At 42.4% G+C, this 27450-nt stretch overlaps 1 protein-coding gene across 1 annotated transcript; it reads right to left on the bottom strand.

Moving 5' to 3' along the window:
• Window positions 1–8418: 8418 nt before the first annotated feature.
• RAB39A (RAB39A, member RAS oncogene family) lies at window positions 8419–19133 on the bottom strand. Its single transcript, XM_075492014.1, has 2 exons — window positions 18811–19133; window positions 8419–9742 (listed from the first exon to the last, which is right to left on the bottom strand). The coding sequence occupies exons 1-2, from the start codon at window positions 19131–19133 to the stop codon at window positions 9316–9318; spliced, it is 750 nt and encodes a 249-aa protein (XP_075348129.1). The 3' UTR covers window positions 8419–9315.
• Window positions 19134–27450: the final 8317 nt, after the last annotated feature.

The raw sequence follows: 27450 nt of genomic DNA on the forward strand, positions 1-27450 counted from the left end.
CGTGGACGGCCACACCACCCACCGCTGGGGACGACAGCACTCCCTTCGTCTTTCCTGGGGCGTAGGGTGAGGGATGCAATTTGAAGACAAATTCATATTATAGAGCATTGGGACCCTGAAGTGTTAGAAAAGGTGTAATAAAATATTCAACCAATCTGTACACTATGGAAGTTTTGATAATGCTGACTAAACATGGCCTGCAGCCTTATTAGCTTAATAAATTAAGGTAGCCATATTAAGGCCTTCTCTTAATTGAGAAGTAAAAAGGAGGTACTGAATAATTTCCTATTTTGACAAGTTTCCAGCTTCTGAATGCTTCAATTAGTCTATAATTTTTTTCTTTGCTGTTATTTGGTATTGTGTATTCTATACTATAAATATTTAAGCATACAGTATTCATTGCACATATAATGCATACAGTTAGACAGGTGTAAGTATAGTGTATATAATTATGCAGTATAGATCAAATTGTATTACATACTGTCCATTGCGTATATATTCTACAACAGTGCTGAAGTTATGAGGCCTCGAGCAGGGTCAGTAAAATGTGTGCATTGTGTATTTGTGCATCAGCCACTCCGCTCCACCATCTGCATATTACATTACAGGTATGTAAGTACCAGAGAAGCTGAGATACAAGCAAATATTCTATAGACTGTGATATGGAGGCAGTCATTTCTGGGAGCCACTGCTCCATGAACTGATTTATTCTCTTTTCCCCAAACCCTTTTAAAATGTGATTATTTCCAATTATTTGAGAACTTTTATTCTTTTCCATTTCTATTGCATCTATTAATTTTTTTAATATATGCTTGCTATTAATGCCCCAATTCAGTGATGTTTTTAAACTGCTTTTGAGAAATAATGTAGATGTCATTCAGCCAGAAAATAAATTAACTATAGAGAACTTCATCTCAGTTCCCTTTGATGCAAAGCTTAGAGTACAAAATCACAACACAAATCATTAGAATGTTATAATTGCAAATTTTGCTTAGCCAGCATTTAAGCTAAATGAAGTTGGACTGTGTTTTAAAATGGTATGTTTTGAAATGATGGCTTTCTCTATATTTGCACTTTTCATGCAAACCTACCAAACGTTGCCACAAAAATGTAAGAGTACATAGGACGCAGCAGTACCTGAGTACCTTCCATGCTCTTGTGTGTTCTAAGTATCCTTAGGTACCCAGTAGCCATTGCTGTAACATTTTTGGGGTTGGCCTTGAAGGGTCAGCAATGAAAGTACTAAGAGTTCTTGCATCCTGCCCAGCTATGCTCTTGTGCAGTAGTTACGAGAAGTGCTAGCCAAGGAATAAAGAGAACTTGAACAACTGAGAAGCAGTGAGACAAGGAAACAGTGGTACTTTTTACTGATATTAAAAATAACGTGCATCTCATTTTGCATGGCTTACATAACGACTGTAATTTTTTTCCAAAGATCTGTGCATTAATTTTCTGGGAAGTAAAGACATCTATGAGCCTCAAGGTTTTGCGGTATTTTAGTACCACTTCAGGGTGCTTTGAAAGTACACAGTGTTACATAATCTTGTTTTATTTGCTTTAATTCTATTGCAAATGGATTATTACTAAATTCTGATGGTAATGAAGATATTAATTATTGATTAGTATGTGGTATTACATTGGCCTACAGTTCTATATCCTTTGCATGGATTATAAAAGACAGAGTGAATGACGCTTAATCCCAGAGCTGTCCATGGGTTCAAAGTGATTTGCAAGCAACAGCTCATTAAGATTTGGATGATCAGTGAAATTAATACCGTGCATAATATCCTAAATGTCTTGGAGTGAATTGATTCCAGGCACAAATCTGTTGGCTTTGAATGAGTTGCATCAGAGAGAAATATGCACTGCTATGTTCTCTTCTAATGCTCTGAAACACATGGTACAGGTAAGGCATAGTTTCTTCTGATCTTCACTTAGTCCATGATGGAAAAAAGCATTGATGGTTGATTAGTCAGTTTTAGACTCCTCTCCAAGCAAACTAGATATATTCAGTAAGGTTACTAAAACTTATGTTTTTTCCTTTGGAGGGAAAGCCTCATTTATCACTGCTGTGGATAGTCATGATGACCCTATGCACAAACTGGTGCCACGAGAGTCTCTGAAGACAATCCTTTTAAAAGAGCAAGGACACATGGACACCGACCTGTAGCTGAAAAAAGAAGCACCGTCAGTGACCAAACTTTTCACATGAAACAACTTCTTCTATGTTTGTTTCTATTTCAGCAAGAAACCAAACACTTCTGGTGTTTACTATCTGGGCTTCACATTACCCTTTCAGTTAATAACAATAGCATTCTGGAGAAATTGCCTGTGTATGGCACTAAAGATTACTGTTGCTTTCACTTAAAAGTTGTTTAAGATTTTGGTATCTTAGCATCGCCAGAACCGCCTATCCTGTGCATCTCAGGATGACCTGTTTGTTCTTAAGCCAACATTGTCCTTTAGCTTAAATAACTTCTCTCTCCCTGATGTTTATTCTTCTCTGATGTATTTTTAGACAACAGTGCTATTCCCTCGCAGTTTCCTTGCTGGAAAACTTTGCACTTTTTGCCCTGAGTTACACTGAGAATGACATGGGGTGGTGCAGAGCAACTGCTTGCAGGCAGAACCTGCAGGAGGGTTTTTGCTGAGGCCAAATTCCTCCCGGGACACGGAGAAGCACGTGGCATGCGTTACGCAAAATGTGGCCATTGTTCCATGCCCAGTCACAGAGTTGCAGAGAACCACTGCAGGGAATTACATCTGATCTAATTTTTCCTCTCCTAGCCTTTTTTGAACAGCTAGAAATTTACTGTTCCATTCACTCTGTGTGCTCAGGGAGTTACAGTTGGTCTGCGAAGCGTGGTAGAGTGAAAGAGGATACAACACGAAAAATTACCATTTCATGTTCTGCTTTTCTGACACTTGTTCACATATGCAGCTCTTTTTTGGTGTTCAGCAAGCTTTGTCTCTCTTTTGGTTTAAAAGTTCCTCTGAGAATCAGACTCTGTTTTCCACAGAGAACTGGGCAGAGAAAAATCTCAATAAAATGAACAGTGTTACTGTGAATTTAAGTGGTCTGACTGACCGGAATTCAGACTTACGTCTTCTAGACTTATGTCCTGGCATAGCTTGCTCTTTTAGTGCATATAACACCAGCTGTATGTCAGGGAAATGAGAAAAATGATCTGCACAGAGGAGGCTTTTCCCCCTGAATAATAAGCAGTAATTATTTTAAAATAGCAAATTAATATAAATTATGACTAAATAGCTAAAGTATTTGCTTGGCATTGAAAACTTAACCAAAATGGACAATTCTCAAAAGTGCTGCAGAGCAGTGCCAGCCCTGCAAGGTTTTTATTACTAAGACTATGAAATATTTTCCACAATTCCTCCCCTCAGTGTTAGTACCTTAATACTTAGCAACTACCACTAACATTTTAAACTATCCCCTGCTCACTGTCAGACCTTGGTGCCAAATACGGCTTCTGGCAGTCCCTTCCTGCAGAAAAACCATGCAGGGGAGAAGGTGAAAGGTGAAGAAGCCTGCAACGTAGCTGTAGTGCCGGCATAGTTACACCCAACCGGTCCTCTCCGGCGGCTGTCCCACAGAACTGACCAGACCTTAGGGAGCCGCTGGAGTTGGGGAGTCAATAGTCTGCGTCTCTGTGCTGACTCCAGGTCTTTGGTGCTTTCCTTCATCCTGCAAGTGCCATAACAGTGATGGGAATTTCTGTAGGGTCTTAAGGTCACTGCTCCCCTGGGGCTGTGCAGGGATGGAAGAAATGATCTGTGTCTTCCTTTCCACCCTTATCTTGTGCATTCATTTCCCTGGTGACTGAGTTTATTGCTACAGGAGGCTCAGTCTGTCTCTCCACAATTTTCATGGAGCAGGAAAAATCAGCTTGCACACCAGCAGATTTGAAGCCAGAGCAATGAGGAATCACAGTAATTGAACTATAGCTGAAGCTTCAGCTTGTTTGCCTAAGCATTGATTTTATCTACAATGCATAGAATTTGTTACTTCTACTCTCAAGTTTCTGTAGAAGGTCTTTGGCTGCAAGGTGGGCCTTTAGCAGCCTGTGAAGGTAATCAGGGTTATTCTTAGTTTGAGCTGCCCTTGTAGCCTGTGAGGCTGCTGAAGGTTGGTGTCAGCTGGTTTACAGCACTGCTCCCACGGAGCAGTAGTCTCAGCAGATTACACACTGAGCGTCCATCCCCGAGTAGCTCAGGCCTAGCCTAAAATGTGACTTTCTCTGAGAAATGAGTGAACGAAATACTTTTTAAGACGGTGATCCTTTCTAGCAGCTCGGGATTGGGATTTTGGATTCCTCAGTTTGAGTTTAAATGAAGATTTACGTACGCCCACATAAAAAGCCTGCTACTCCCCGCTCCTGTCTGGCCTCTGTGGGCGATGGGCAGTCGCAGGAAGAGATGCCATGCAAGTGCTGTGGCGGTGTTGGCTGCCGAGCAACTGTTTGGCTTTTTACCAGGGGTAAAAAGCCCGCAGTGTGTATATTATATTTTGGGGGATTTGTGCTATCAAGTTCTTTTCCTGGAAGCATTTTAGCCGTGTATTTGCTGTTCCACTGGTTGCTTGTGGGACCAGCAACTCCATGAAGAAAAATGGTTGCTCTGTGGAGTCCTGTGCCTATAGAGCCAGCTCGTCCATGTCAAAAGTGCTGCTTAGCAAAATATTTTTGGGTTCGCAGAACCAACTTAGTTTTCTTCACACGTATGTTACAATCCCACTAATTAAGTATTATGCAAGGCAAATTGTCCTCAGGAACCTGTACAACTTCATAGCCTATATATTATGCTCAACTGGCACGTCTTCAATCACATTACTTTCATCAGATTTGCACATTCATTGAAATGCGATAAAGAATTCTGCTGTACTCAAAAGTAAAATTCAGCTTTTCCACAGCTGTATTCGCTTTGCAGAGGAGGAAATATTGCTGAGTAAAATGACAGCATATGTAGGTAGTCGGTTTTCAGAGGGGAGCCGCATGCAACGTAGCACTAAACCCAGACAAATTACTACTAGAAATGAGCTGGGAAGTAAGTATACATGCATTCATGAGATAGTCATTTTTTTTCTCTGAGGACAAGGCAGATGAATTTTTGGTTGAATTCTTCTAGTTTTAAAGACATTCAGTGATACCATCATTATCCTTAAGAAACCTAGGCATTGTAGGTGCTACCACTACAGCAAAGGATCAATATTTGGACTTTTTTTTTTAGAATCTGTTTATTTTGTTGTGCAGTCCTATCCATTGGGCTTTTTAGAGAAATTTATATTTTACAGATTCCTCTTTTAATTTCATTCACTTATTTAAAAGATTGTCTTTGGACTCTGAGAAATGAGCAATGCAAATGTTTGCTATTGACAATTGTGTTTTGATATTTAACGATTTCTTAAACAGTCCGGCATGTTTGTGGTCTGGTTCCATGCCCATGTAGAAAATAAGCCCTCAGCCCTCCTGCTTTCTCTCCAAGGCTGAATAAAGGCTGCCGAGATTGCTGTGCCAGCTCCGGGCGAAAGGCAAGGGTGGAGACTTGGAGGAGCTGATGTCATGTGCTGGGGTCTACAGCTGGGGGAAAAGTGCTCTCCCTGGATGTTAATTATGTAAAAAGAGGGCAATGAAGCATGTATTCTATAAGGGAGCTGAAACACTGAGACTGACATATCTGTAAGCATGGTGCATCCACCTATCTTTCCTTTAAGTTAGGCAGCTTGGGTACCAGTAACGGTGTGGCTGTGGCAGAAGGGATCTCAGCACAGAGCAACGGCAGTGTACTTGGATGATCAGTCAAGCCTGTATTATTTCCTGTGAGCACAGGACAGTCACCATGAATTGAGTCATCTAGATTGAAGTTATATTGGTAAGTCTATTCCATACTGAAGGCATAAATTAATAGTATGAACATATGCTGCCTCAACATTTTTTCCTTGGATGATTCCTAGGGTGTGCGGATAGGTTCTGCTTCTTACACAGGACAGATGCAATTATAAGCAAGCCAAAATATCTGAATAATTCATGTGTAAAATATTTAACTGAGGAGAGGAAGGGTTTTATTATTCTTTATCAAACTTAAAATAAAAGCAATGAAAATTCAAACATTTTAGGAGTCCAAAACAGTTCTTTATATCCATTCATTTGCCAGGCCTATGAATCCATGTACAAACTGTTAACTATTTCAACAGCTTTTCCTTTTCCTAACTGGGATTTACCAAATTTTAATTTGGAGAAGTTGTGGGGTTTTCTTAATAAAAAATTTCTACTTATTAATTTGGCTGCTAAATGAGATTTCTCTAATTTCTGTAATTTCTGGAAATTTCATTCTGGTATTAATAGTAAGCGTCATATTTGCCCTTCCTTGGGAGAAAAAAAGAATATACATGCACTGAACTATAATCCGTTCTACAGCCTGTTCAAGCTGTTACTTATATACTGTATTGCAAAGCATCTGAAAACAAAATGATGTATTTCAGCAAATCATCTATTTATCAGACATTTCTATTAACTGCAAGTGTGTAGTGAGAAGGTACAGTAGTGGTTTAATATATCATCAAGATAGACAATGTCTGAATGTACATGTTAAGCTACATTTTTAGGAATTACAAATAAGACAACTATGTGCACAGTACTTTAAAATGCAGTGAACTTCTCTTCTAGTTGCATTGACAGTACCAGTTCCTTACACAGTTGAATCTGGTTAAAAGCTCTATTCCCAGTGTAATAAATGTGACACTACAGCTACAACATTGACAGCAGAGATCATTAAGGCTCTGTTCTGATGACTGTTTATTTCTCTGTGCATACCTCCCCTCCACTCCCCTCTTCTCCCAATCCCTTCCCCTCCAACACAACCGATTTTTTTCATACAGAATGAAAAGCTCATTGGCTCCAGAGTATTCAGGAAGAAAAGTTTAAGATAAAGGATTTTAACCTGAAAGTAATGAAATGTGTAATGAAATGTAGATTCATAGTAATAGCAATACCTGGTACTTATAAAGCTGTTTTAATATTTTTAATTTTTTTTTTGGTATGGCAGAAGAAACCAGTATTCATATCCCATGGTGCTAAACACTCTACAACAGGTAGCACAGAGAGAAAAAAGTCCAGACTGAAGATCATACAGTCAGATTAGGTCTCAGCAGTCTTTATGAATTTGAGGAAGAACAATCATCTCTATTTTTGAGATACAGAAGGTGAGGCACAGAAACGTAAATGCCTTGCTCAGAAACACACAGTGAACCAGTGGTAGACTTTGGGTCTGTTTACTCCCCAGCCACCGATTTATTCGTTGGCCCATTCTGTCCTCTTAAACAACTAAGAGAAGATCTTCTAAGATACACAACGTGGGCCTACTGTCATAGGGGAATCAGTGTCAAATGCACACAGTCTGATTCTGCACTACCTTTTGGCATCTGTAGTCACTTAGGTTTACACAGAGGGCCTAAAATGCCCTCAAATCAAAATTGATTTGGTGTAAATGACTAATATATGTAGTTTAATAGAGAATCAGGCTCACAGCAACTACTTTGTGGCATGCTGAGACTAGAATTAACTAACTGTTTTAATTGCTAATGAATTAAGGCTGATTCCTGTTTATATTAAGGCCTCTGTATCCTTCCATGACAGTGTAACTGTGCCTCAGTGCAAGTGTGACTCAGGCTTGAAAAAATTAACCTTTCAGTTCCCTTTGAAGTCAATCATTTTAGTGGCCCTAAATTAATAAAATAACTGGAACTAAACAACCTGTCTCTATACTATGGAATATTTACAAAAGGATTGTAAAAGGACCTAAAAGTAACCTGAGGGAAAACCAATTTTATGTTTGTTGAAGAAAAAAGTTAGATTAGATAGACTTGTTGCCTGGTCTTGAAAATGGAGAATTGTAACATGGTAACACACCTTTATATGAAGATAACTGGCTTGATGTTCGGTGGGTATGAGTATGCCCAGATAAACTGTAGATGCTTATCAACTCTGGAGATCAAGTCATCTTGTTTGTTATACTACTACCATAAATCAGAAGTAGACTTATATGGTGTTCAAGTGCTAGACATATAGGGCATAGTTTGCATAAAGCTAGTGTGTGTTATATTCAGAGGAGTAGGAAGATGACCTCAAGCTCAGTAAAATGCTACATGATCACAGATTTCTCCTATTATTATTGTTATTAAAAGCTATTATGTGTTGCTTTCTTAGAATAGGGGTTCTCCAACTTTGCTCTCTGTAGCCAAGCATTATTTTAGAAATTCTCTCCTCTCCAAACACTCTATTCCTAACAGTTTTGGTTTTAAAACCTTAATTTTTTAGACAACAGTTTAACATCTTCTAGCTGAGAATAAAACAATCCTTGCTCTATTCAAATTTAAGGCCTGGGTCCCCATGGGTTGCAGCACTTTTTAACTTACTTTTACTTCTTCTTAGAAGTAGATTTATTTTTTAAAGCTAATACAGAATTTGTTTGTGTAAATGAACTTAATTCCCTAGGCATCAGTGTGGCTATGATAATTACCCAGCTGAGGATCTGGCCTCCAAAATGTAACTCCAGTGGTTAGGAAATCTGTTTTGCATACAAGTCAACTAACAGCTGGATCATATGTGATGTTACATTTAGTTGCATTGGCAATTCAGAAAATATTTAATAATAAATTTCATTGCTTCTATTCCCTATTTTCATATACAAATAAATCATCTTTTCTAAAACATTCTTTTTCTTTAGTAAGGCTTGTATTCATATTCGTATCAAAAGTGTTTGCTATTGGAGCAATCTTTCAGCTTGCTTTCTTTAGAGTTATCTTTATTATGAAATTCTACAGCATTCTAAACTTTAATGGTCATTAGCAACCCTGCACTTGAGTAAAGAATCACATGAAAAATGTGTAAGGTATAATATTTTCTTGTCCAAAACTAAGGCAGGATGAATAAAAGTAATGAGCTCATCTGATCCTCACCTAGCAAGCCTTGATTTTAAACAGCATTCAAAATACAAAGCCCAAGAGAGGATGTTGTCACGATGATTATTGCGCTTTCTCAGTGTCTTGCTATAGGATTAGTTTTTCCTTTAGCAATATATAATTTCTTTTCCTGAAGACCACATAAAGTTACTGTACTCTGAAAAGAAAAAAAGCACTTAAAGTTTTATGAAGTTATGACCTAGACAGAAGGATACAAAAACAAATTACCATTCTATGATTCAGCTATGTCATGATCTAATATTGTTTCAAAATTATTATTCTGTTATTTAGGTTGGCATCATCTTCTGAACACCCGGTGTGCTCTTTGGCATGCTACAAATTCAGCAGATGCACTGTCTTCTGGGCTTTACAGCTTCTTCTGACGAATGTACAACATTTGGAACAAAGCCGCTCTTGACACCTTCCCATCCATCTTGTATTGAGATTTCTCCTTTTTTTACAAGTTCATAGATGTCTCGTGTAAGAATTGTAAAGGACTCTTCAACATTCGTGGCATCTTTTGCTGAAGTTTCTATATATTTCATACCACAGTCAGATGACAGTTTTTCAGCTTCTTCTCTTGTAACCTCGCGTTGTGACACTAAGTCACATTTATGTCCTACTAACAGGAACACAATCTGAAAGGGCTGCACATGCATTTTTGCTTCTTCTAGCCAGTCTTTCACATGTTCAAAAGATCGTCGATTTGTGATGTCGAACACTAGTAAGCCACCCACAGAATTGCGATAATAAGAGCGTGTTATTGATCTGTGAAGGAAAAAAAAGAAAAAGGAAAATTAAAATACATTTTCACTTTATTCGTAAATAGATTACTTTTTGTCCTGGTTTCGGCTGAGATAAAGTGGGTTTTCTTCATAGTAGCTAGTACAGGGCTATGTTTTGGATTTGTGCTGAAAACAGGGTTGATAATACAGGGATGTTTTAGTTGTTGCTAAGTAGTGCTTATCCTAAATCAAGGGCTTTTCACCTTTCCACATTCTGCCAGGTGCACAAGAAGTTGGGAGGGGGCACAGCTGGGACAGCTGACCCCAACTGACCAAAGGGCTATTCCATACCATATGGCATCATGCTCAGTATATAAAGCTGGGGGAAGAAGAAGGAAGGGGGGGACGTTCGGAGTGATGGCGTTTGTCTTCCCAAGTAACCGTTACGCGTGATGGAGTCCTGCTTTCCTGGAGATGGCTGAACACCTGCCTGCCCATGGGAAGGAATGAATGAATTCCTTGTTTTGCTTTGCTTGCGTGCGTGGCTTTTGCTTTCCTATTAAACTGTGTTTATCTCAAACCACAAGTTTTCTCACTTTTACTCTTCCAATTCTCTCCCCCATCCCACCGGGGGGAGTGAGCGAGTGGCTGTGTGGTGCTTAGTTGCCGGCTGGAGTTAAACCACAACACTTTTCCATGTGGCAATGTGTTTTTATCTACTATAAGTTTTATGAAATATCTTTCCTTTTTTAAAACCAATTGGAATTTATTAGTTTACCTTCTATGCACAAAAATGTTGCTTTTTCATTTTTTCTTACATTCAAAAGTCACTTTTTAAACATTCTTGAAGCCAACATCTCTAGTGTGAATTTTGAATGCTGAATTATTCTGCAAAGTACTCTTTATTAGCAAACTGTGGCACATGTTCACAGAATTAAATATATGTAATTATTTGTCAACTACTTGTTGGTGTTAAAGTCTGAGTCCTTCAGTCTTATACAAACATGCACTTCGCTTTGTTCTAATCAATTATTTCAGACTGAAATATGTCGAGAAATCTAGAGCCTAACCTTGCCAATGTACAAGTGTATCCTTTTGTATTCCTTGCAGAAAAAATATTTGATAGAAAAGTTTGTACAGATAATCATAATTCTTTGTGCTTCCAGAAGTCAACAGGTAACAGACTAAGAAAGGAAACTCCCTAAACAAAACTGTCCAAAAGTAACTGAGCTGGGCAAACACACTTGTTACAGCATTAGCGAGGAACGCTTCTACCTCCAGCACCTCTCTCACACAGAGGTTCAAAAGCTCTTTATAACTGCATTTACTTTTTTTTGGCATGAGACTTCCAGGACTGGCAACAGATATTTTCTAATTTTGAGCCCTCTACATTCCAGAGCATTCACGGGAAGGAATTTTGGAAGAAGGAAACCCTTCCTCTGGTTGAAAAGATTTTGAATATGTTCTAGAAGAAGAAAAAATGTTTGTTAGAATGTAGAGAGAGAGAAAGATACAGGGACTAAAAAATGATTGTTAAGTCTCTAATCATGAGCAATAGGGGAGGATGGAGAAGGTGAGAAGAGGCATTTTAAAGGAAGCGACACCCTACCAAGGAGTGGACGCAAGCACTCGTTACTAGCATAAATATATAGCTAGTTATATATAAATATTCTCCAACTGAAATGAGATGCACACTCTCTATTAGTAAACAATCATTATTTGAAATTATAATTTAGCCAAGAATTAATTCCATTTTATCTTATGATTATGAAGAGGATGCAGCCTCAAAACTTTTGGAATCAGGATGAACTGTACACAGTAACATATCTTCCCATAACAGTAGCTCCCTCTGATTTTCAGTTCATTGCATTTCATAGAGTGTTTTATAACAATTCAAACATAGAGATATAATTAGCAGCAGTAGTCATATTACAGATAGGCAAGTGCACAGCTAGATAACGCTAAGGTTTCTTGGCATATCTAAATTCATTTAGCCACAGCAAACGGCATCTGAAATGGTTTTAGTTAGATAACAGCGAGGCATTGTTTGTCATAATGTTTAGAAAGATCTTTTCTACGTTTCCAGCAATAGAGTCCATGAAGCATCTCTCTGAACAGTTTGAATGTGAAGACAATAGGATCTTACCCTCAGATTAATTCAAATAGCCTGGATATGAAAAATGACACATGGTTTCGCAAAATTATTTAAGACCATAAATGAGGGGTGTCACATTTCGTGGAGTATTAAGTAAAGGTGCCATAAAGATCTGTTTCAGGTTTTCTTAAGTATTTTTTTGCTGTAGAGCAGTTGCAAACACAAATGAGTACATTAAAATAATACAGGTGGTTCTAGAAAGAGTGGAAGTGGGTGACAAAGAAGAAGTGGAGAAGTGGAAGCTAATACAACCTATTTTCATTAAAAAAAAATCTTGAAAACAGTTATGCCAAAGAAATGCATTAGCCAGGGAAGAAAGTAGGTTAGTATTGAAAATGCAGTGCATCATTTACCAAGCATTTCTATATAGAACAACGTTGTATCATGTATCTATGAACTGGAGTACTGAAAAACTGTCCTCCATGTGTTACTGGGTGCTTATACACAGCAGTCAGTACCCTCATCTGTTGTAACTCACTTCTGCAGAGATATGCTAATTTATACTACCTGATGATCTAAGCCATTATATTTAATTATGTGTATGTATTGCTTGTAATGGAGATGATTAAAAAGCATCTGTAACTTTGGGCTGGACATCACAAAAACTGGGTGAATATATGGGAGAGACAGCAGTTGTTTTTTCTATATTTTTGGTATGTATAATTTGAAATTAGTTTTCTCATCAAAAGAAGGTTGATATACTAGAGAGGCTTTAGAAAACAGTAACAAAAGAAAAAAGTACCACCAAAGGTTTTAAAGATAGACATGATACATATGATACCATGTTATGTGATTGTCTAACATCTGAGAAAAGGATGATATGTGTTAAAATATGGTCTACAAGCACTTGAATAGTTTTACTACTAAGGTGAGTTATTATTTGCAGTTGTATTTTAAAATAAAGTATTCCTGACAAATAAGACAAAATTTTGAAGCAGGAAGTTTAGGCCATCAACTGGGAAAAAAGTCTGGGCACGTGAATGTGGTAGGTTGTTCAATAGCATCTGAAACATCTTACAGATGCAAAATATTTGACTTAAATACGACAATCAGAGTAGATTAATTATTAGACATATTTTTAGTAGACAGCTTAGAGTTATTTGGAAAATGAACTGTGTGAAGTGGATATACTTCTGCTCACTTATGCCCTATATCACACCTAGAAAGAATGAAAGAGCATTGACTTAGATGGTCTGATATGTCTCTCTGCTTTTGTTTTGGTTTGGTTTTTTCTCTATAAAACTAAGTGCAAGGGCAACTTTTGCCTCATTAATATTATCACTAAAGATTATAGGACTTTTAAGTGCCTTCAACAAGGGTTAGGCAGAACTATAAGACAGACATCTGAAGTTGTGCTCCACTCAACAGCGTATCTAACCATGGTGCCTGCATAAGCTCCCTGGGGATGCGAGCACTTTGCCTCTGTGCAGGCGGTGAGCCGCTCAGCAGGGACAGCCCTGCCTTCCCTCTTAGCTCAGATCTGAGCTGAAAACAAACCATTGCTCCAGGTGAGTGCCCAGAAGGGTTCTGCTTGGGAGGGCTTCCAAGAGCACGCCAGCACTCTCAGATGGGTTCAAGCTCCTCACAAAATGCAGAGGAACTTTCTTTCAGCACAGTGGAGGCACCTATCTTTCACACAGATTCCTCGTGCACTACTTCACAAGGCACAGGTCAGTGTTCACAGAGCCCATAGTACAGAGGCCACTCGAGGGGTTTGCTCAGAAGACATACAGCTTTATAGACTTTACAGACCATGTCAATGTACTGCATGTGTCCTCACTGAAAAGCTTGATGATGAGAGTGCATGGTAGCCAACAAAAGATAAGGAGGGCTGACAGTAAAAGGCTCTTCATGCAACAGCTGGTAGACCTGTAGACCTCCTTGGGAAAGATGTTATGAATGCAAAGAGTTTATCTGTATTCCATGGAAGACTGAACAAGTACTGAACAAGAGACTGAGTGAGGTTTAGTAAATAGACAAACCGCATCAGTCTCCAGAAGTCCCTCAAGCTGAAAGTACAGGATGGCGGAGTACTCAGGAGAATTCAAAGACTCTATCAGAGACAAGATATGCAAGTACGGACCATAGACAAGACCAGACTGGCCTTTCTTGTGTTCTTTCACAAACAGGGAATCCACTTACATGACTAGACACACTTTGGTAAGTGCTGCAAGATGAGACTCTAAAAGCAAAATGAAGTTTTTAACTCCCTTATTGTTGTCACTTTTTGAACAGAAGGAAAAAACCTAAGGTCCTGCGAGTTTTTGAAGTCAGGATGAGGAACTGGTGACAGGTCAGGTTTGATGTAGTCCTACTTATTCATAAAGGATGTTCAAATCTCCATTTCTCAAATTATTCCCATGCAGATCCTAAATTCTTGTTGAAATGATGTTGAAATGAAAGGAAAGCCTTAAGTTAGGGACAGGGTGGGATTAGGGTGAAAAAGTAATGGCCAAAGAGCAGCCCTTCTTCTCAAATTAGGGAGACAGCAATGAAGCCTGCCATCTTCTTCCAGGAAACTGTTCAGAGGAGGCGCTGGTTGGAAGTGGGAAGGAGAATGTCGTTCAGATTTAGAATCTGGCAAATCTGCCCGTGACTTTGAGTGAAAGGGGGACTGAACTCTTAAATCCATCCCTGCATCTCTCTTTTTTCACGTGTCTTATCTCTCTGCCTAAACCACTTTGTTTTTCTTCTATTCCTTTGTGCCCAGTACTTCCTTGCTGCCTCCTCTCTCAGCTTCTGTTTCACAGAAGACTCTGAACCCTTCTCAAAGCAATAGCTAATGGAAGTGCCCAAACCAATGTGTCTGCCTGAGCCTTTGTTCAAGGTGCAAGCTGATATTTCAGGAGGGAGTTCGCCTGCTTCCTATGGCTACACTAAATGAAAGGAAACAGCCCTCCTACTTAACAGAGGTGACTGTAACCCCTTGGTGACCGGAGGCCGAAGCGGCTGTGCAGCTCCTCCTCGTTCAGGCTGGAGTATGCGTGTCATGCCAGCCGCTGATGATGGGTCTGCTACAGCCTCCAATCGGTCCACACTAAATATGTGAACTATTATACCATCTTCGCCTGAGAGTTACAAAAAGTGATGTAAGCTTTATTGAAAAGGTAATTCTTATTTTCTCCCCCACTCCATATAAAAAAAAATAGAGATTACAAAGCTCCTTATCTATGCTGTTGTTAAATATGGACTGTCCTAGCATTCTCCAGACCATCCTAAGTTTTTATTTTCAGCAAGAATACTTGTATGAATAATATTTTTGCTCACTCATATAATGCTTGGCATTTGTAATAAATGAAAGGTAAATACAGATAAAGGGTTGGAGAAAATCAGTTTTTCCCTGTTAGAACATGCTAAAAAGGTAAGACTGCACTAAGTAATAAAAGGGAACCATGACACTTTGATATTGAATGCTGTAAGGTTCTTCCAGATGGTTCTGTATTTCAAATTGCTGGAGGTGAGACTGCTCCTCAGGAAGTTATACGTTGTGATGTACAATAATGATATGTTAGAATGTTTTTCCAAAGGATAACTTCAAGGTCTTTAGTTTTAATTTGGAATATTTGTTAAATCAGATCCTAAATACTTTTTGAAATTATGACTTCCCATGTACAATATGTGTTGGTTCTTCTAATTAATTCTGCCTGAACTAGCATTATGGAAGGGGAAAATACTGTCTAGATCAGAAGTCATTCTCTTAGCTTAATCTAAATACTAGGTTAAAGATGTGAGACCCTAATTAATACTCTCAAGAAAAGCCTTGGTAAGATGATGGCCACTGAACAATTGTTTCTGAAAATGAATTAGGAGATAAATTAATAACATCAGACTATGGCTTTAGGGTGACTTTAATCAGTCACAGTGTTTCTTTCTCATTATGATCTTACTGATCTTTACCAGATGAACCAAACTTTCACTAAAAGCTTTATCTAATTTTGAAGATTTATTTTTATACTATGACTAAAGACTACATTGTAATGGTATTAATTTTGAAAATACATATTGCTTACTCAAAAAGAAGAATAAGGACAGTGTTTTATTTTCAAGCCATTGTTAGAAACAGAATGTATCTAATATCATAGTCTACTAAAAAGTGGGTTAATGTAATTGAGGCATCCCCACAATATTTTGCCCTGCATTCTTGAAATGAACTCTCAGTCTTAGCACCACTACCGAGCATTTTATAGCCTCGGAAGTTTCATGATTTAAATATATGTTGGATTTAAATACAGGATAATTAAATAAACAAAAAAAAAATCACAGCAAAGTAGACAATGTGAAACACAGCCAAAGCAGCAGATTGCTCTAAATGACAACTAATCTCAAGACAGAAAGAAACATAGGGTGTACCCCTCATTTACCTTAGTCTGCATTACGCACCTGAGTCTATACTAAGCAAGCCTGTAGGTTCTTGTTCTATTAAAGTGTTAAAGTTCTTGGCTATGTTGTTGTTGTCCGTATGGCACCTAGCACAATGGGAGATTCTGCTTAGTGATGCCTTACTGAGGTCAAAGTAGATATAGTCAGTAACTGCCCTGTCTTGCGCTCAAAATAGTAAACTCTCTGGCACTAGTGTTTGCAGCTTGCTCACCCTTCTTGTGGAAGTGGTAAGAATTACTTTATTTGAGAAGTAATGCAAACAGTGCATGTTAAAGATGATTTCTAAGACCATGCATGAAATCCAGTTCAAATACAGCAGCATCAATGAACTAGACACATGTAAGAATTTTTCCAAAACAAATTCTCCAAGAAAATAAGTGCTCTCTTTCAAGAGAGTGTGATGGCAGGTGTGTCACACCTTACTTTTCCCCTGGGAATGTCCCTAATGCCTGGGACCAAAAGAAGGGGGTTATTATGCAGCCAGTAGTTTGCCCTACACACAGGGAACTCCCCAGAGAGCTTTAAAGCCAGGTTTTACCTCCTCTAAAGTACCAATGCAAGTGAACCAGAGCAGAATTGGGAATCAGAACTGCAAACTGTTTGGCGTTCCACAAAATTAGATTACTTCTTGGAATAATTCGTTCTTCCCCAAGACCATCTTTGCTTGTTGTCTGTAGTCTTCTCCATTAGCAGAGAACAGAATGTAAAAGATTTTAACCTGTGGTGTATAACTTAGTAAAATATTTATCATTTACTTGAGTAAGTGTAAAAAAGACTATACAATAAACGCTACGATATTTGATACACCAACTGAGAAGAAACTCTTAGCAGAAAAACAAACACAAATGTTTAAAACTACTTCCTTCAGTTTGTATCTTCTGGGTATTAGAAAAAACACAGATGTATACTAATAGTAAATTTAAAAGCAACTGAATGCATGACTCATCACTGTATATCCCCTGAGCATTCCCGGGTTAAAGGATGGCTATCATACGATTTAAAATGTATGCAAAACTCTCTGTATTTGCATTCCTTTCAGTCAAGTGCCTTGTCATTGGCCATCCCAGCTATTTGTCAGCAAATTCAAAATAAAGAGATTATACATTCTTAGTCACTTGTTTACAAGTATTTTATGTTCTTTGCTGGGAAGCACAAGGAAGGTGAAAAATGCTAAGAGCTTGCCATTATCACTGTTAATTTCTTTGCTAACTCTTCAGAGGCCTGCCTGCAAAAATACGTATGAAGTCGTGACTCATGGAAGCCCAGGAAAGTTTTTTGTTGTTTCCCTGTAATACTTGTTATTGAAAAAAAGGGTTGGTGTCCCCTGGTAAGATAGTGAAATCCCACCTCGTCAGCTGAGTGCGAGAATCTGCACAACTGTTGCAGCAGAAGACAGGGAACATAAAAGAATCAATTCTGGCCAGTGAAGAGAGCCATTTCGACCCTACTGCTAGCATCCCAGTAACAACGAGTGGGTGGGTCAGGTACCACGTAGATGGGCTATGCATTAGCCTCCCACCTGAGTTCATACCTACTGAACCCCAAGTCCAAACTACAATCCATACACAACTTGCCGGAAGTGGCAAGCACTACAGATACTACAGAGCCACAAGAGTGAGTGAATGACAGTACCAGTTTGTATGCTGTGGAATGACTGTGACTTTTGGGGCGGGAAAAGAGGGTAGTTTCGCTACCTGTTTGTGACAGCAAGGAGAAAGGAGAGGATTTAATAGTGCTGCATTTGAGCTAGTTTAGCTACACTATAAATGACAGAGGTATTAGTGAAGGCTCCTGGCAGCCATCAGTGCAGAGCAGGTGCAGAAGGCAGATGAAACACTAATAAGGGACTGTAGCTGGCTGCCCGGTGGCTTCCACACTGCCAAGGCTGCACTGGTGCTCGCAGTGGTGCTGTGCTGGAAGGAGGAAGAGCAGGGAGGTGGCCTGGTCTCTCCAGATTGCATGGGAGGGAGAGTTATGGCAGAGGGAAATACTGCAGGGGAGGATGAGTTCTGAGGTGATGACAAAGTAAGAAATGCAGAGTGAAGCAAGGGCCTCCTGCTGCAAAGAAGGAAAAAAATGCGGAGGAGGGATTGCTACCCTAGGTCCAAGACTTTAGGGCAAAGATTTTACGGAGGTCCAAGATTTTAGGTCCAAGACTTTAGGGAGGGAAGGAGAAACACGACAAGGCCACTTGTTACCCCCTAGTGTGAGCTGGGAGGGGAAGGGTAGCTGTTCCCCGATGGTGTGAAAGGAAAGGCTGGGGAAGGAGGAAGCTCCTGGGGGGGAACTGGTGGGTGGTGGGGCGAGAGGGATGGTGGGCTGGGGGGCACCGGCAGGCAATGGGGTGGTGCGGCTGGATGGCAATGGGGTGGGGACTCTCTGGGGCACAGCAGCCAGGTGGGCGCAAAGTGAGATGTGCCGGGGGGCAAGGCAAACTCCCTGGGGCAGGAGACGTGTCGGACGACGAGGGTACGGTGCCGGGAGGGCAGCGGGGGCCGGGGCTGCGGGGCAGGGTGTGCCCGGGGGCCGGCAGGTTTGGGGGGGGGGGGCGGGGGGGAAGATCCCGGGTCCTCTACCTGAACCGCTCCTGCCCCGCCGTGTCCCAGAGCTGCAGCTTGACCCTCTTGCCGGGCTCGATCTCCACCAGCCGGGAGAAGAAGTCCACCCCCACGGTGGGGTCGGAGTGGAGCGGCCCCGGGAAGCGGCCCTCGGTGAAGCGGTGCAGGAGGCAGGACTTGCCCACGGTCGAGTCGCCCAGCACGATCAGCCGGAACTGGTAGATCCAAATCGCCGCGTCCATGGCGGCCCCGGCCTGGCCCGGCTCCGCCTTGGGGCTCTTCCTGGGGCTCCTGCGCGGCCGGTGCCTGCACCGCGCTCCGATCGCCCCAACGCCCGGCATCGGCGCAGCGGGCGGGCGGCGGCGGGGGGTGCGCGGGGCCCGGGGAGCCGCTCCCGCGGCGGCAGGACGGGGCTCCCGTGCCGGCCGCGCCGGGCAGGGCGGCGGCGGTGGCAGTGGCGGCGGGCGGGCGGAGGCCGGGTCCCCCCGCCCCGCTCCCGGGGCGCCGCGCCGGGCTCCCGGCGGCTGCCCGGGCGGGGCGGGGCGGGGCGGGGCGGGCGGTGTCCGCGGGCGCTGTCCTTCAGCACCGCGCTGCCCCGCTCCCGCCGCCGGCCCCGGCCCCCGGGCCCCGGCTCCGCGCCCCCGCCCCGGCTGCCCCTGGCCCTGCCGCCGCGGGGTGCGCGCTGGGGCCCGCCTCTCCCGCCGCTCTGCGGTGGCGCGGCCGAGCCGCCCGCCGGGGCCTCCCCCGTGCCGTCATGTGCGCGGCCAGACGGGCCCTCCCCCGCGGCGCGGCGGGCAGGGCGGGCAGGCGGCGCGGGCCCGCGGCCGCAGCCCGCAGCACGGCGGGCTCTGCGGAGGGGACCGCCGGCCGGGCACCGTCGTGCCGCGGCGAGGAGGCGGTCTTGCGGCTACAGCCGGCGCCCAGGGTCCAGCTCAGCCAGCAGAGCAGTTCCTCTCGTGGGCAACAAGTGTCGGGGTGGGCCCGGAGAAGGGGGCTGCTAGCGGGAGGGGAAGCAGGCCGGCCTGGGAAATCAGGCGAGAGAGAACCGGGCTGTTAAAGCGTGAGATTTGCAAAGAAAAGTGGGAGCAGAAAGGGAGTACCGGGGAAGGAGCGGAGGAACCAGACCGGCGGGTGAAAAAGGGGCAGGGAGCTGCAAGGAAGCTGTCTGGTGGGGTGGGAGCTGGGCAGGGGCTGGCCAGAGGAGTGCGGGCTGGAAAAGAGACAGAACAAGGAGAGGAACAAGTGCCAAGTGGTAAAGATGGGCTGGGCAAGTGGCGAAAGGGAAAAGGAGAGTTAGCGATCTAGATATTCTCAGAGAGAACCATACAAACTGTCTTGAGAAAAGGCGTAATACTGGAAATGACAGGGACATACGCTCTTCATTTCCTGGTGAAATGAACTGCATGTATTGGGCCTTTGTGAAAGTACCTTTACCTACGGTAATAGAACAATTCTATCAGTAGAGATGCCCGCCTGAGAAATTTCTTTGCCCCCCTGGGATCTTCAGCTAAGTATCATGTTATGATAAATCTGCTGAGCAATAGATTCCTCAGATTTCTTCTAAAGTCTCAGAACCACACGGGATAACGAACACTAACAGGCCTCAGATGGCTGGTAAGGGCATTAGAGCCAAATAAGCAGAAATCCTAGGACTTCTGGTAAACAGAATTGCAGCAGCTTCTTCTGCAGATTGGGCTGGGGTGAGGGAGCCAGGGGCAGGGAGCCTGAGAACCAAGCAGAGTAGGCTGGGTGAGCTGGGAAGTAGGTTGTTGTGGGCAGAAGGTCAGCAGCAAGTGGATACTCATGAATGGGCACACTGATAGTGAGAAGGATGGGGAGAGGAGATGGGCGACTTTTTTTTTCACACAGCCTGCTGTTTTCCTCTGTTAATGTCAGGCACAGATGCAGCTAAAACCATAACTGCCTGTGGCTGGTTAGGGGCATATCTGAAACCATGTTTCTTTTGTAACTCTGTAGGGCAGTTTGTTATGACAAGTGTTCTCATTGCCTGAGTCTGGTTTTGTTATTCCAATGTGTTATGTGGTCACCAGTGTGAGACTAGTATGTTTCCCCCTCTAGGCTTGGGTAGACCTTGCAGCTCCAGTGTGGATGACTGAGAGCAAGGGCACCTTGGGCCTTCACCTGACCAAGTGCAGGGTGAAGTCAGAAGAGGGAGTTGTGTGCACCGCTCAGGAGATCACATCCTCTAGCCCCTAAATGAGTCTGGGTGGGAGATACAAGCGTGGCTGGCCCTGGGAGACTTGTCCAGGCGACCCCAGAAGCTTCCAGCAGACTTGGCCTGGCAGCCCAGACTCTATAGATGGCATAGCCAGGAGCTGCCAGAGGGATTTATCGTGCTGTGCACGCTGAGCTGGAGCTGCAGGATGCTGCCTGCTCCAAGAATCTGGACTTTCCAGGGACCTTTTGGGCTGGTCAGTCAGTCCCCAGGACTTAGTGATTGTGTGTCTGTGTGTGCCCCTGAGTGTGTTTCTCCCTCAACCCTGCACATTTCTCCCCTCTACTTTCACCAGTTGTTCTTGTAAAAAATAAATTGAACATAGCTTGTACTTGACTAGGTGCTCATTTGAGTAACAATTAAAATAAAACAAGTAACTCAGATAAATGAACGTTCAGAAGGGTAAGTCAGTCCAGTTCTTGCAGGTTTACATGGGACATGTTTACAGGTCATTCCTAGGGATCTTTTCTAAGCATTTTGACAAAAGTGGCACTTGGATACAAGAAGTATTTGCAGGTGAAACAGAGATGTGAGGTATGTGATATCAGTAGCTCCGATACTTGCCCAATGTGAATAGGGCAAAATTTTAAGTGGACTTTGCTTTTTATATAATAGATGGATCCTGCATGGATCACCACCCTGGCTAACACCCACAGGTCTTCAGAGCCTAAAGCATGCGTTCTCCAGCTTAGATGCACAGCAGATTGCTGTCCTCTGCACATCTGGGCTGGAAGAACCTCACACTAATGAGTTACACAGCTCATTTCATTCCTAATAGGTAAGCAAAGTCAATTTGCCTACGGCATTTACAGTTGAACTAAGTATGTTTGCAACTATTTTCAGGCTTCAAGAGTCTGGTCGGTCTAGCTAAGCTTGTCATTGTAGAAAGACAGTGGTATATAAATTCACATATATCCAAAGCACAACCATATACATTAATTTGGGACCTTTCGAGTGTCATGTTAAATGCTCCTAGGGAACCTACATTTGTCATTTTTAATGTGGGGTGTACAAGGTGGGTGAATTTTATCTGTAAGTCATTCAGCTTTTGTTACTTACCAGTGAGTACAGAGGCCTTGACAGCATGGAGTCCATCCCAAAGATCTCTGACCAGCAGTCAGAAGAAGCAATCAAAAATGGGTATGCTTTACAGAGCTGGAAAGGTTAAAATGGAGAGGTTAAGGCAACAACATGAACCTGACCTTCCCTCAGACAGTTTCCACCACTTGGACATTGGCAGCTTGAATCTGCACTTCCCAGGAAGGGTGAATCAAACCTAAATTCTGGGAAATAATAAAAAACCCAAACAAACCCAATCCTCCAAATCTACTGCATTATTAGCTAGATGACTGCACTAAGCCATAAATCCAAGACCTTGCAATCTAAAAATTCTTAATTTCTTTTCACATTTTTGACTTGGCATGGATTTTTCTCAACCTTTGGTAAGTGGGTAGGTCACCAGGGATAACACAGATCACAGTGCTCCTGAAGAATGTGCACACATGATTACATGGAAGTTTAGAGAAGCATGGACAAAAGTGATTGATTCTCAACCCCAGTCAACCTAAGACTGAGAAACTATGCTTTCTGCTGCCACCCAAGAACCTAAGAGAACTGAGGGACCAGTCTGGAAGCAAGATGCCATCCATGTCTGTTTTAATTGCCTAGGCTCTTGGTCTGGAGGCTCATACAGCTGCTCATTTTATCGCAGAGAATGTTTCAACAGATGTAAGCTCTTGGAAGATGCTGCCAGCTATCTTTTTTTTTTTTGATAGAGTAGTACTGGAGGTGGGATATTCCCTACTAATAAGCAATGACTCTCCTTCCTCTAAGATGTCGTCAAGCCAGGTAGGTTTCACCTGATGGCAGGAAGGGCATTTCTTAAACCACAACATTCTGGTAATGTTTCTTCCACAGACTTCTTTGATGCACACATATAAATTTAGGATCCAAGTAGCAGAACAGCACTATGTTGAAGTGATCAGTCTGCCCCAAAATCTTGTAAGTGGTATGAGAACAAATCTACTGCCCTTCTTACTTTTTGCAGTTCATAGTATTTGATGGGTTTCACACTTCCTCCTGTAGTGTTAATTCATGAGTCACTCCAACTCTTGCTGAAGCTAACACTCCTGCTGCTGGCTGGGAGGGCTGAGGTGTGTCGGCAGGAGCCGCAGGTTGAGGCCAAGATTTTAATGCTACTCTTGGTGTAAGCCTTCGCTTCTGAAAGTTTCCAAGAGTGCTTGTATCTCCTCAGACACCAAAGGCAATTGGGTAGGACAGGAAATCTGCAGGACACCAGGCCTGCTAACCCTGTGGTCGACAGAAAGCCTCGCCAGTACTGACAGGAGCAATGGGATGTTCCAGCTGCCCAGGTTCAACTTCTTGATCTCACACCCAGGTGCCAGGGTTCACCTCTGAGCTCACTGTGGTTAACAGCTCCACGTTATGCTGGGGCTCATCTCACTATGACAGTTTTACAGTGGTAAGAAGTGATGGGATAGCAGAGAAGTGCAGAGAGAGTATTCACCTGGCAAGATGGTGAAAAAACCCCTGAGTAAAGGGAAATGTGTTGGAAAGCTTTGTGTTTATTGCTTAGCATCATCTTATTGCATTTGTTATTTGTTGCTGGAAGTTTATTTCTGATACTGTGTCTGGAACACCTGGAGCTCTTCACAGGTGAAGGAGAAAGGAATATTCTAGGAAAACATGGTAGGAACTAAAAGCTTCTTTCAGTTTATGATATTGTTTAGATTTCAACAAATAAATGGTTGGTGAGGGTATTTTTATAGTGCCCAAGTCTCTGTGTGGTAATGTGGTCGTTCCTTATGTTGTTGTGAACTCTTAGAAGATGTCCTTGTTTGATGCGGGTGTTCCTTATGTTGTTGTGATAAATATGTGCATGGTAGAACATCAGTATAAACACTGAAAAAAAGCTACACAACTGAGTCATCAGAATCCATGGATCTTACACATACAGATCCACTTTGTTTATGAGGCATTAAAGTGCCTCTGTGGAGGTGATGCAAGTGAAACTACTCCACAGCAGAATGAACTCACAGAGGCAGTCAGTGAAGAACAGAAACACCCATCTGGGACAAGGAAAACTTCTCCTAACTCCTCAGACCTGATCTTCCAGAAGGACCTACAACTTACCTTCAAAGACAAACCTGGGAACTAAAAGTCATAACTTTTCAGAATATTAAAAACCAAGGACTGAGTATTAACTTAATAAATGTTTTATAACCATTTAATATTTTTATACTTTTCCTCACATCTCACCAACTGTTAAGCCATCCATGTTCCACACAAGTAAACAACCTTTGCCTGATCTATAGGCCCATCATTGTCTCACCCCTCTTTGCCAACTATCTCCTCCCTCAAAATGTTAGTAATATTATGTTATACTCAGAGCAATCACTCCCAGCTTGATGTTTGCTGTGTCTAGATCAGACATACAACAAGAATTGTATTTCCCTCCCAAATGTCCATTTACTCCAAGTGTAATAGATGGTATCTATCTCTGCAAATCTTGCCATCTTAGACATCTAAGATGGCATCTTAGATAGCCACAGTTACAGAAGCACATCTAACTCAGTAAAGTGTCAGCAAAATACAGGAACATGCAACCTGCTCCACTAAAATACTGAACTGAATTCATGCACATTGACATTTCAGAGTTAATGCCTAAACTGTATAAGAATCTGTCTTTAGGCAGGATTAAGATTGTCTTTAGGTGAGATTAAGAACCAAACCCAAAATGGCAATTTATTCTAGTACGTAAAATAAGTGAAGTATTTGTTCTCATGCCTTCCTTTTTGTCATTTGTCAACCTTGCACCTTGCTCAACTTTTCCATTTGTCATTTGGAATGACTCCTTCTAGGATTCTGTGCATTCTTTGCTCTGATGAAGTCCGCCTCCTACACCTGTTTTCTGTTTGGGAAATGCTGGTATGTGAAACAATATAGATTTCCGCTAACAAAGAACACTCTTTGTCTGAGCTTTGTGCCATGGACCCTTTGGGTACGTTGATCAAAGAGGTACTTTTTTCTGTAAGCATTGCATCTCTGAAGGAACTGTACAATTCATTGCCCACTGTCATGGTCACCTGTTTTTCCCAGGTTCACACTTTTGCTCCAGATGCATTGTCTGATAATTTCTTTAGAGGAGTACTATTTCTAATTGCCTTCCCAGTGTCTCTGTCCTGTCCAGTGCCTGCAACTCTTCTCATGCTTTACACCGTTGCAGGCCTCACAAAGGACATAGAAGACATTGATACATAAATGTAACTGCTGAGCTAATTCAGGACGGGCAGACAAGTCTCCCTGCACCATTTGCAAAAATTAAACAAAGAACTTCCGTGTATGGTAGGTACCACTGAGTTTAGTCTGCCTGGAAGAACTGCCCAGACAAATGAGCTGTGATTACATCTGCCAAGCTTGAACTGACTTGATTAATCCAGTATGAGCTGGAAACACAGGTAATGTTTCTTTTCTTGTAAATTACTTGGGTGGAAGGTGAAATGGGTGGAAATTACTTGGTTGCGGTGGCAACTATTAATTGGCCTCAGGGATTGAGGACGTCAAAGAGATTGGGCCTCTCGCCATATGGTTAGCAGAGCCATTGCCATCTTATATCAATGATCTAATATAAAAGGTAATAGATAGTTAAGATGATAGCCCTTCAGGGAGATCACCATACATTGTCATCTGATACCATGTAGAAGCTGAAGCCCAAGAACCACAACACACAGAAGCTAAGCTGTCATCCATAGACCCAGTATATCAACCAGTTAGAATGAGTGACCTGTTCCTCTGAGATTACTGGTGTAGGACTGGTCTAAACTAGACTGGTGGGGCTGAAGCTGTGATCTGTGTATGATGTGCATGTTTGCAGAACAGGAACCATAATCCACTTGCTATACCCATCCTCCTAGGCAAATAAATATTAGACTGTGTACCACTGAGTACAGTGCCACACCACCCAATCTCCCCATGACCACTGGATGCAGTGTAGTCAACTTTCATTCCAAAAAAGTGACAGCTGCCCTGCACCCCTACTTCTGGTGCAAAGGCTTGTCTTAGGCTTTGTAACTGGAAGCAGGTCCCATGGTCTTTCACCCTGAATGCCATCCCCTATGCTTCCATTTGGAGCCTCACCTTGTTTACACTGGAGTTAGACTGAGTGCCTTTAGGGCAGGAAGTCTTCCCCCTGCCCATGGGAATTTAAAGCCATTTAAAAGTGAATAAAGTTTCTTAAAAATTTAAGAGACTATGCCTCTGCTCAAAAAGCATGCATCACATGAGGATTTTTAGAGGTTTGTAAAAGGTTATTTTACATGGATGTAAATTTTCATAGTAGAATGAAATTTTCATAGTAGATGAAATCATCAGAAGGGGTTACATACCCTTCCCTTGTAGTGCTTAAAAGACTACTGTCACAGAGCTATTCAGGGACCTTTTACCCCAAAGAACTTCAAGAAGTGAACCTAAATGAGGACAGAGTTTACAGACTCCTAGATTATGTGACTGAAGGCTCATCCCCATGAACACAAAGGAGCAGAGGCACAATGACAGGCAGGGGAACCCCAGTAACCGCACTAGAGCCAGCTGAGCCTCTGATGGGGTTCCTCCAAGGGCTGTCACAGGGGAGCCACCAGCCCCATGGGTTGGGGGAACATCCCCAGCTGAGTCAATGGAGGACACTCCTTATCAACTCCCCATCAATCCCATTACAGACTCAGAGAGAATTACTGCCTACAGGAGCATGGGACTCACTATGGGAAGCTGGAAAGAACATTTTGGGGTTGTGCAAGATTATCAGATGTTTAGGGGAAGGACCAAAGACAGGGGAAGGGAAAGATCAAATTGGACGGGGGAGGAACAAGTGTGGAAAAATACAGAAGAAAGGGGATAAAAGGAGCTGGACATATGTAAACAGGTTACTCGTCAGTATGCTTGTGTTGAAGTGCAGCAGTGACCGGGGCCTTTACCAGCCAGGGCTCCATGCCTGGGGGGGGATGGTTTTGGTGTGCTCAAGGACACAGATAGCCAAGGTGTGCAAATGACCTGTTGATCAAGAAGTGCAAAAGCATCTAGAAGTAACTGAAGCAAGAATTGGAAAACAACAACAAATCACAAAACAAATGGTGTAATCATCAATGAGGTATTCTATAACCAATGCTGTAACTAAGGTCACGGAAAGCTACTGGGGTAACTGGAGGTGGCTGAAAAAAGACCTTGGGAAGGGAGGACTTATGACCCTGCTCCAGGATGCAGGACCTTCTCTGCAACCTCTGGGGAACTCAGGGAGTGGAAAAGAGCCCAGGGAAACCCATGACCCACCCACGACCCTCTGCTAGGATGACACAGCATGGTGGGAACCACCACACTGACCCACCCAGCCTCCCTCCAGGATTGCGCCA

Source organism: Mycteria americana, chromosome 1 (assembly GCF_035582795.1).
Source record: "Mycteria americana isolate JAX WOST 10 ecotype Jacksonville Zoo and Gardens chromosome 1, USCA_MyAme_1.0, whole genome shotgun sequence".
NCBI lineage: Eukaryota > Metazoa > Chordata > Aves > Ciconiiformes > Ciconiidae > Mycteria > Mycteria americana.